At 44.9% G+C, this 10,696-nt stretch overlaps 1 protein-coding gene across 1 annotated transcript; it reads left to right on the top strand.

Annotated features, from left to right (window-relative positions):
* Positions 1 to 2,790: 2,790 nt before the first annotated feature.
* Positions 2,791 to 7,749, top strand: LOC137374145 (maestro heat-like repeat-containing protein family member 1). The gene has a single exon (XM_068039924.1). The coding sequence runs from the start codon at positions 2,791 to 2,793 to the stop codon at positions 7,747 to 7,749; it is 4,959 nt and encodes a 1,652-aa protein (XP_067896025.1).
* The last annotated feature ends 2,947 nt before the right edge of the window (positions 7,750 to 10,696 follow it).

The raw sequence follows: 10,696 nt of genomic DNA, 5'->3' as shown, positions 1-10,696 counted from the left end.
AACATCACCCTACTTCCTGTCATTAGAAACCAGGGAGAGAATCAGCACTCTAATCTCCAAGCATCAGAAGGCATTATAAGAAATTGGAAGAACTCAGAATGGACTTGTAGAGGGATGTGGCTACAATAATGGAAGGTTCATGTGTAAGGAGTTTCAATTAAAGAAATATCCATTGAATTTAGGGTGGAATTGGGACGAGGAAACAAGAGCATTTATGAGAGGGAAAGGTTCAATTAGGGAGGCACCAGGCTCCCGTACTCTCAGACACACCAAATTCCCCATCACACATCATCTCCAATCTCACACATCACTCCTGTACTCTCAGACACACCACATTCCCCATCACACATCATCTCCAATCTCACACGTCACTCCTGTACTCTCAGAGACACCACATTCCCCATCACACATCATCTCCAATCTCACACATCACTCCTGTACTCTCAGACACACCACATTCCCCATCACACATCATCTCCAATCTCACACGTCACTCCTGTACTCTCAGACAGACCACATTCCCCATCACACATCATCTCCAATCTCACACATCACTCCTGTACTCTCAGACACACCACATTCCCCATCACACATCATCTCCAATCTCACACATCACTCCTGTACTCTCAGACACACCACATTCCCCATCACACATCATCTCCAATCTCACACGTCACTCCTGTACTCTCAGACAGATCACATTCCCCATCACACATCATCTCCAATCTCACACATCACTCCTGTACTCTCAGACACAACACATTCCCCATCACACATCATCTCCAATCTCACACATCACTCCTGTACTCTCAGACACAACACATTCCCCATCACACATCATCTCCAATCTCACACATCACTCCTGTACTCTCAGACACAACACATTCCCCATCACACATCATCTCCAATCTCACACATCACTCTTGTACTCTCAGACACACCACATTCCCCATCACACATCATCTCCAATCTCACACATCACTCCTGTACTCTCAAACACAACACATTCCCCATCACACATCATCTCCAATCTCACACATCACTCCTGTACTCTCAGACACACCACATTCCCCCATCACACATCACCTCCAATCTCACACATCACTCCTGTCCTCTCAGACACAACACATTCCCCATCACACATCATCTCCAATCTCACACATCACTCCAGTACTCTCAGATACACTACATTCCCCATCACACATCATCTCCAATCTCACACATCACTCCCGTACTCTCAGACACACCACATTCCACATCACACATCATCTCCAATCTCACACATCACTCCTGTACTCTCAGATACACTACATTCCCCATCACACATCATCTCCAATCTCACACATCACTCCCGTACTCTCAGACACAACACATTCCCCATCACACATCATCTCCAATCTCACACATCACTCTTGTACTCTCAGACACACCACATTCCCCATCACACATCACCTCCAATCTCACACATCACTCCTGTACTCTCAGATACACCACATTCCCCATCACACATCATCTCCAATCTCACACATCACTCTTGTACTCTCAGACACACCACATTCCCCATCACACATCACCTCCAATCTCACACATCACTCCTGTACTCTCAGATACACCACATTCCCCATCACACATCATCTCCAATCTCACACATCACTCCTGTACTCTCAGACACACCACATTCCCCATCACACATCATCTCCAATCTCACACATCACTCCTGTACTCTCAGATACACCACATTCCCCATCACACATCATCTCTAATCTCACACATCACTCCTGTACTCTGATACACCACATTCCCCATCACACATCACCTCCAATCTCACACATCACTCCTGTACTCTCAGACACACCATATTCCACATCACACATCATCTCCAATCTCACACATCACTCCTGTACTCTCAGACACACCACATTCCCCATCACACATCATCTCCAATCTCACACATCACTCCTGTACTCTCAGACACACCACATTCCACATCACACATCATCTCCAATCTCACACATCACTCCTGTACTCTCAGACACAACACATTCCACATCACACATCATCTCTAATCTCACACATCACTCCTGTACTCTCAGACACACCACATTCACCATCACACATCATCTCCAATCTCACACATCACTCCTGTACTCTCAGACACAACACATTCCCCATCACACATCATCTCCAATCTCACACATCACTCCCGTACTCTCAGAAACACAACACATTCCCCATCACACATCATCTCCAATCTCACACATCAACCCCATATTCCAGTCGTGCCATCTACTGAAGACAGGGGCAAATGTAAAACAGTCTAAGATTATTTGAAGTACATGTATTTAAATGCACTGTGTTTGGTAAATAAACTTGCAGAGATGCTGGCACAAGACTCCACATCGGATTATGATGTAATGGCCCTGGCTCAAAGAATGTGAGGATTGGGAACTTAATATTCCTAACTACAAAGTGTTCAGGAAAGACATGGCTGCAAGACGGTCAGGACAGGGAACTAAATAAACCAGCTTATAACATCTACAGAAAAGATAGTGAAAATGGTTGAGAGGGTGGTGGAAATATTCTTCCTCAAAGGGTGATCTATATTTGGAATGATTCACCAGGTAAGGGGATGAGTTCATGACATTTGAGGAGTTCACCATAGAGGCGGTAGCTGGGCTGTTGAGCTGATTTTCTAGAGCTGAAGTTAATGGATGAAATGACATTTTCTTCTGTCTTTATCCTCTTTTTATAGTGAGATTACAAAGTGAAGAATATACTGTGATCACAAAAATGTTCCCAACAGCAAGTAGTAAAATTAGCTCCTTCTTAATGGCTCTCTTAAAGAGACTGATCGATGATGATGATCTCATTCGACAGGAGATATCACATACCATATATAGACTGGGCCAGCAGTGGCCAGAATATATCCTCCTCACTTGCCGTTACTACCTCCGGCAACGTGTCTCACTCCCGGATGACCAGATGACTATCATTCTCAATACCATGGAGATGATTGTCAAAGACAATCTCAGCCTCATTACACCATCCGTGGCCGAGTCTCTCATCACTTCAGCTTCCATGCGAATGACAACATTAATCGAGGCACATCAGCAAAGCAGGGAAGCTGCATGTAACCTCATGGTGACCATTGGATTAAGGTATTTAGATGAAGTGCTGGCTGTTACACTGGAGGATATGAAGAAAGGGTATCCATCCCATGTGTATATGGTAAAAGCATTGATAAGGCTGTCAATAGTCCATGTCCACGGGATGGTCCCTTTCATGAAGTCCATTCTAGAGATCATGATTCCTGTAATGATGGAAGTAACATCTGATTACAATAAATCAGTGTCTGCCGCAGCACTGGGGGCTTTTAGCAAGAACATCCTGCTGTATGAGGATAATGTAGAGACACAGCCACAGCCAACGGTGACAATAGAATCCTTCGCCAATGAAATGAACACTGCCTTTGACCTGCTCTTCAATAAGTGGCTTGAGAAGGAGGAGTCTCCAATAAATATCGTAATAGTGGAGGCTCTGGGCTACACCACAGCTTTGATGCCCAAAGACAGCCTAGAGATCGAACTGCCAAGATTAATTCCTGGAATCTTGGCTCTGTATCGAATTCAGTCTGAACACCTTGCAATCACCCGTAGCCTGTCCCATATCATAGTTACTGCCATCAGTATTCGAAGTCAAAGTTTGAGAACACAGATGGAGGCTCTACTTAGTAACTTGCATGAAGAGCTTTGTGTTCCAGTGGATTGTGATAAGTGGCTTGTTGCAGAGAATCACAATCAGATCCTTGGCTGCTTCACCGTTCTAGCCCAGGATCATGTCAACTCACTCATGGAATTTCTTCTCCCCCAGCTGGAGACCAACAATCCACAAAATAGACAGGGAACACTAACTGTCCTCAAGCACCTTATCAGGGTTGTTCCTTCACAGTTGGAGAGCAGGAAGGTCCAGATTGTGGCTGGTTTGAAATCAGCACTTCGAGACAACAACACCAACAGCAACAACATAAAGAAGCTGATTGTGGAGACAATCGGTGCCATGGCCTATGAAGGGTTCCTCGATCTAGAGGGAGGAAGAACAATGGTGCAGTTTATCATCGAGCAGCATGTTCTCTCCACAGACTCCAGGAACCGAATCCCATTGGACAATGATGTTGATCTGGTTACCCATGAGGATTTGAGTGCACAGTGTGAAACCATGTTGTTTACCCTGACAGCTCTGGAGAGTATGGAAGATATACTCTGGCCCTTCCTGCTACAATTCATGACCTTGACTCAATACAGCAAAGGGCTAAAAATTCTCTCTCACTGCTTAATACAACTAGCAAAGAAGAAGCTGCAATCTGGAGATGAGAATTATTTCCTAATTTATAAAGAGAAAGGAAATCTGCCCAGACCTCAGGCACTGCTGACTCGGCTTCTACTTATAGCTTGTTTTCCCGATGAGGGGGAAGGCCGTGGTTCTGCTGTACTGAGGTTACTTCAGGTCATGAGTTGCAGTATCCACCCAGCAACAGTGAAGGTATGGGAAGAGAAGATTCCATTGCTCGTTCAGGATTTGATGCAGAGTTCAGAGAAAAGCTTGCCCCAGCAAGAATGGGAGGAGAAATTGATCCTCTTCTTGTCTGAATCTCTGGAAGCAATTGATGACGAGCGATGGACCTGCCAGTTGAGAGATGACATAAACCAACAGATCACAATCTCCCATAGTTATCCACAGCAGAAGGGCTTTCTATTCAAATGTCTTGGGATGGTGCTGCAGCACACAAAGAGCACAGACATGAAGAAGGAGATACAACAAATGCTGCAGAGTGCTCAGCACGAGGAAACATTTGAGAGAGAGGGTGTGGCTGTTGGAATTGGTTTCTGTTCTATCACTCACTTTGAAACCACTTTCAGCAGCCTAGTGGATTACAGTCATTTAAACCTGTTGCAGAAGACCAGAAGTTTCCTTCATATTCAAAACGAAGAGTCTGATCTTCGGGTGGACAATGCTCAAAGCACAATGGTTCTCTGCTTTGGGTATCTGGCACTCAATGCCCCACCAGACCTTGTTTTACCCCGAATCGAGGACCACATTTTTCCATTTCTAAGAGACCAACTCTGCCAACTTGGACAGCGGCTAAAAGAAGAATCCCAGGACTTGACACTGAGACTGAGCCTGATAAAATCAGTGACTCTGATGGCCAGAGCAATGCAGTCCAGTAGCCAGACAGTGCCCCTGAATTTCAGCAGGAAAAGGGAGTTACTGAAATACATGCAACAACTGATTGGGGCAGAGCCAACAGGATTGCTACAAATCCCTATTCAACTCTCAGCAATGAATGCTTGCCTGCATCTACTCCAAGTCAACCCAAGATTAACTGAAGCTGAAAACTGTCAGTTACTCGACATTTGCTTGAGGAGTATTTTCACTTTGGTTCCTGTGGTCTCCAGCCAGGACCAGGATGGTACACCTGTGAATCCAGAAGGGGGAGAGACACTTCACAGTGAAAGTATGGCTGCTCTACTCAGGCTCCTGAAACAGGTTTTACTTCAGAACCTGTCCCCTCAGGGTTTCCAGTCCGTGTACAAGCTTGTAGATCACTGGGTAACATCACCAAGTGATTGTGAAAGGGAGAGAGCAGTAGACACCACCTTGAAACTGCTGGCTTTCTACTGGCAGGAGCTCAATGCTGAGAGTCACCAGACTGTGGACAATCCTGTAAAGAAATGGAAAATATCACCAAGGGATTGTGAAAGGGAGACAACAGTAGACACGACCTTGGAGCTGCTGAAATGTTATTTGCAGGCACTCAACACTGGAAATATAATAGCACCGATTGTCTCGGGGTCTGTAGTTGGTCGTCTGCTGCCACGATGTGCTGATCCCGTTCTTGCCGTGCGGCAGGGGGCCATGGACAGTTTACACATTCTACTGAAGTTCCAGGCCTGTTACCAAGGTTTGAGTGGAGAAGAGCAAAATGAGCAGGGGGAAATTCTGAAAACTATCGGCCAACGATTGGCGAGCACGGACAGCTCCGTCCTCTTTCAAGGATGCAGCGAGCTGGCACAGCTCATTTCCAAACACTTGCCCCAGGACCAGCTGGGAAACCTGCTCCTTACACTTTTCCAAGGCCTTGTTGACCATCACCCCATCTGTTCCAACATAGCTGCTGTTATCATGAGAAACATTGTCGAGGGACGTGGCCCTGAGCTGCAAGATCATCTCTCAGAGACCCTCGAGGCGCTGCACCAGCAAATGCAGACAATCACCCAAGAGCAAGTGAGATTCATAGTTGTCGACACCTTCACCCTCCTCACGTCCCAGCAGCTGCCAGCCGTTGTGCGTTGTCTCCTCCGGTTCCCTGGACCTGTGGACGAGGGCACCAAGTCCATCTGGAGATTAATAGCAAAGAAAACTCAGCTGACTATTCCCACCTTAAAACAACTCATCCAAGAGATGAACACATCCGTGCCATTGAAGGAAAGGAGCCATTCAGTGGCAGAGGATGACAGCCCTGATCCCCTGGCTGTTCTAACTGCTGTGTATGAGATCGTCTCCCAGCCGGAGTCTGCAGAGGCTGTAAACACCTTATATTCTGGCTTGTTCTCTGCTCTCTTAGTTCATCTGAGTCCCTGTATCTGTGAATTAAGGCAGACAGAAAACCAACTGCAGACACCATCGTGCGAAAGCCAAGACCAATACCTGTCTTCTGTGGAGACCCTGAAGACCATGTTGAATCGAGCGCAGAATGAACCGATTGTAAATTTCATCCAGGAGAAGGGAGGCTGGGATCTCATGCAGGAGCCGAACACCTACAACAAGGGGATTGCTCTGCTCGCTGAAGCCATGGGCTTATTCAGTCAGCACCAGTTGTTGGAGATTGTGATGGATCTTGCACCTTTCCTGTCAACTACACAGGAGGGTCAGGGAGTCACTGTGGCTGCCTTCTTCACTGAACTTTCAAAATGTTCATTCATCTCCAACATGGATCTTACTAACATCCTGGTGAATCATTTGATCAGGTGCCTATTTCATTCTAGTCTGGCTATCAGGGTGCTGTGTGCTAGAGGACTGGGCAATATTCCAATTGGTGTGATGGAGAGACACTCTGCAGACCTGTTGACAACAATGACTACCATACTGCAGAGTGAGGAATACCACGAGGAGGTGTTCATGATTGAAGTGACATCAACCCTCTCTAAGCTCTTGGACCAGCTCGGTGTCAACGTTGTCGGACCATTCTGTACTGCCATTGCAAAAGGAATCCGCCGTTTCTTTGAAGGGAAATCTGCCCAGGTTCGTGCTGCTGCATTTACCGTCTTTGGGTCTTTGGCCAAATGTGGATATGAACCTTTGAGGGCTTCCTTTAAGGAAGAGATCCACCTCAACCTGGTCAGTTTGTTACTGCACCTCGATGAAGAGAGTGAGGATGTCTGCAGGGCCTGTTTCTCCACATTGTGCTCAATCGCCCCTTTCATGGACTCGCAGAAGGTTTCTGCAATAATTCAGGAGTTTTCCTGGGAAGGCAGCCTGAAGTATGAGGGATTTTTAAACATCTTTTCCTCACAGTTGATCAAAGATTTTCCCAGGAGGATTGACTCATATATAAAATGCTGCATGTCCTTCCAGGAGATGGGGCCACGTCTCCGAGGAAATGCGGCTTTCTTATCAGCTGTCCTTACACAGAAAACTTCCCGCAGGAGAACATGGATAGAGAAACTCTGCTGTTTAAGGATCTCACGTTGATGATCCACTCAGCTCAACAGCCTCATCAATCATCTTTCACGTTTCCTTTTGTAAATATATATTTTTTTGAATTAGATGTAAATTATTAGGTAATAAATGTTAATTGTGTTATTACCCATGGAGTTCATGGTGAATGGATACAATACTGGAGGTGTGACTGGGCTGAACTTCATGCACCAGCTATCATTACATTCAGTCTCATTTGTTTACAGTGATTGAGCTCCCATTAAGACTTCATCTTGAGGTGTGGGTCGGGGAGCAAGATATTGGGCTGAATTTTTCCGGCCCATTGGAGGTGGGCTGGGAGGTGGGAGGGGTCGGAATATCAGGATGGGAGTATGATAACTTCACATCGTTACTGGATATTCCGCAAGGTGTCCAGCACGGCGGGAGGACCTCACGTTTACATGTGGCGGGAAGGTAATTAGGCCTTTTAAACAGGCAATTAACTTAAATTTGACCAGGTTTGTATCAGCTGGAGTTTAGAAGAATAAGAGGCGACTAGATTGAAAAATATAAGATCCTGAAGGGTCTTCGAGAGATACAGCACTGAAACAGGACCTTCGGCCCACCGAGTCTGTGTCGACCAACAACCACCCATTTATACTAATCTTACATTAATCCCATATTCCCTACCACATCCCTACCATTCTCCTACCACCACTACGGCAATTTACAATGGCCAATTTACCTATAAACCTGCAAGTCTTTGGTTGTGGGAGGAAACCAGAACACCTGGCGGAAACCCACACGGTCACAGGGAGAACTTGCAAGCTCCGCACAGGCAGTACCCAGAATCGAACCCACTGTAACTGTGAGGCTGCGGTGCTCACCACTGCATCACTGCAATGTTCCTTGCTGTTTGCTGAGCCCCCGACCTTTGTGTCATCAGGAAGTTTCAAGATTATGCTCTGTGTCATTTATACATATATCAAAAACAAATATGGATTCAACAATGACTCCTAAGTTACACCACTTACTCCCTTTTATCTATCAAGTTCTTCTGAATGTTTATTAATTTCACCTTCTTGTATTAGAAAAGTAAGTTAATCCTGAACCTTTCCAAAATGATTCCCCTCCCCCGCCCCACCTCTTATGAAATCAGATTATTCAAAGGAAAAAAAAAACAAACCTGGCACAACACATTCTAGACACCTCAATCATTTAAAAGAAGTCATGAATCTTTGACTCTGGTCAGTCTTGCAAACAATTGAGAAGATGGACAATGTAGTTAAAAGAATCCAGTTCCCACTCCAGTCCCTGCCACTTACAACGGTTGCATTCGTGTGAATGTGATTTGCTGCTATACATGATGGCTGGGAAAAATGGGTAAGGTTAAAAATAATTTCATTTACAGTTTCCAGAGGAAGGACAGTTAATATTCATGCGGCAGCTTGTGATAAAGGTAGTTGAAACGACAGAAACAAAAATGCTGAAAACACACACTATGTATCTGAATGAAAACAGCTGGACTTGGGTTTCGGATGATTCTACCTTTGGACATGACTAACTTTGTTACAAACTGCAATTATTCAACAAGTGATTTAATCTGTTTCATTGAAGCTGATTGACTGTCGGCCCAATTCACTGGAAAGATAAGAGTTCTTTTTTTCCTTTGGTCAGTCTGCACAAAATAAAAACTGAGCACTTAAGATGCTATAACTGGCAACTTTGACATTGGCATTAACCATTATGTATTTGTATTATCACTTTTTGGTAAATGTAAGTGACTGTCCGTTTTAAACATGGATGTTTTAAATGTTGGTAACTGTAACTATTTGCAGTAAGAGGAAAACTGCAATTAAAGGGGTAGAAATTACAGATTGAATTAGATGATGCAACTGTACCGGGATGCTTTTCTACTCTACAACAATACCAGCCAACAACTGAGACTGTGGCCCCGCAGTCTTCATGTCAGAACAATTCTCCTCACCAATCCTTGGCAGGCTGGATTTTCCTAGAGGCACATTGGGTCCACGGGGCTTCAGAGCCTTGTCAGGTAGAATGTGTCATTCCTTGGAAAATCTTATCCATTGTAGCTTGGGAGATTTTTGGAGAAGACTTCACACCATAGGGCAGTTTTGTGTAGGAGTATAACCCATGTGTGTATTTATCATGAGACTCTCGATGACTTTCTGAATCAACATTGAGCTGTACATAATCACGGATCAAATCCAACTTTGTGAATAACTTGGATCCTGCTAACTCCATGTACAAATCTTGACAGGTTGGCTATAGATACTGCTCATCATCCACTGCCAGTTGATTGTGGCTTTGTAATCCCAACATAGACTTATGATTTTGGCCAACTTGGGCACTATTACAATTGGGGTTGCCCAATAGCTGTAATCAGTTTTCACTGGCACACCATTCATATGAACATATGAATTAGGAGCAGGAGTCGACCACTTGGCCCCTCGATCCTGCCCCACCATTCAATAAGATCATGGCTGATCTGATTGTAACCTCAACTTCACATTCCTGCCTACCCCCAATAACCTTTCACCCCCTTGCTTATCAAAAATCTATCTACCTCTGCCTTAAAAATATTCAAAGACTCTGCTTCCACCGCCTTTTGAGGAAGAGAGCTCCAAAGACTCACAATCCTCCAAGAGAAAAATTTCTCCTCGTCTCTGTCTTAAATGGGCGACCCCTTATTTTTAAATAGCACCCTTAGTTCTGGATATTTTTAATGTCTTCAGTTCTAATGTGTCTTCAGGGGATGTTGAATGGTATATCTGAGACTCTCTCCCAGGCAGCAGTCAGACTGAATCTGCGAGTGTTTGGGGAAAGTCAATGACAACAAGAACTGCTTATGTTTATATAGCACCTTTGACAGTGTATAACATCCCAAGGCTTTTCACAGGAGCATTATCACGCCACAAAAGGAGAATATTAGGACAGGTGACTCAAAAGCTGAGTCAAAGATGTAGGTTTTTGGGAGCAT

This window comes from Heterodontus francisci, chromosome 10, assembly GCF_036365525.1.
Source record: "Heterodontus francisci isolate sHetFra1 chromosome 10, sHetFra1.hap1, whole genome shotgun sequence".
Taxonomy (NCBI): Eukaryota; Metazoa; Chordata; class Chondrichthyes; order Heterodontiformes; family Heterodontidae; genus Heterodontus; species Heterodontus francisci.
The sequence above is the reverse complement of the archived record's forward strand: the minus strand, read 5'-3'. Positions and strand labels throughout refer to the sequence as shown.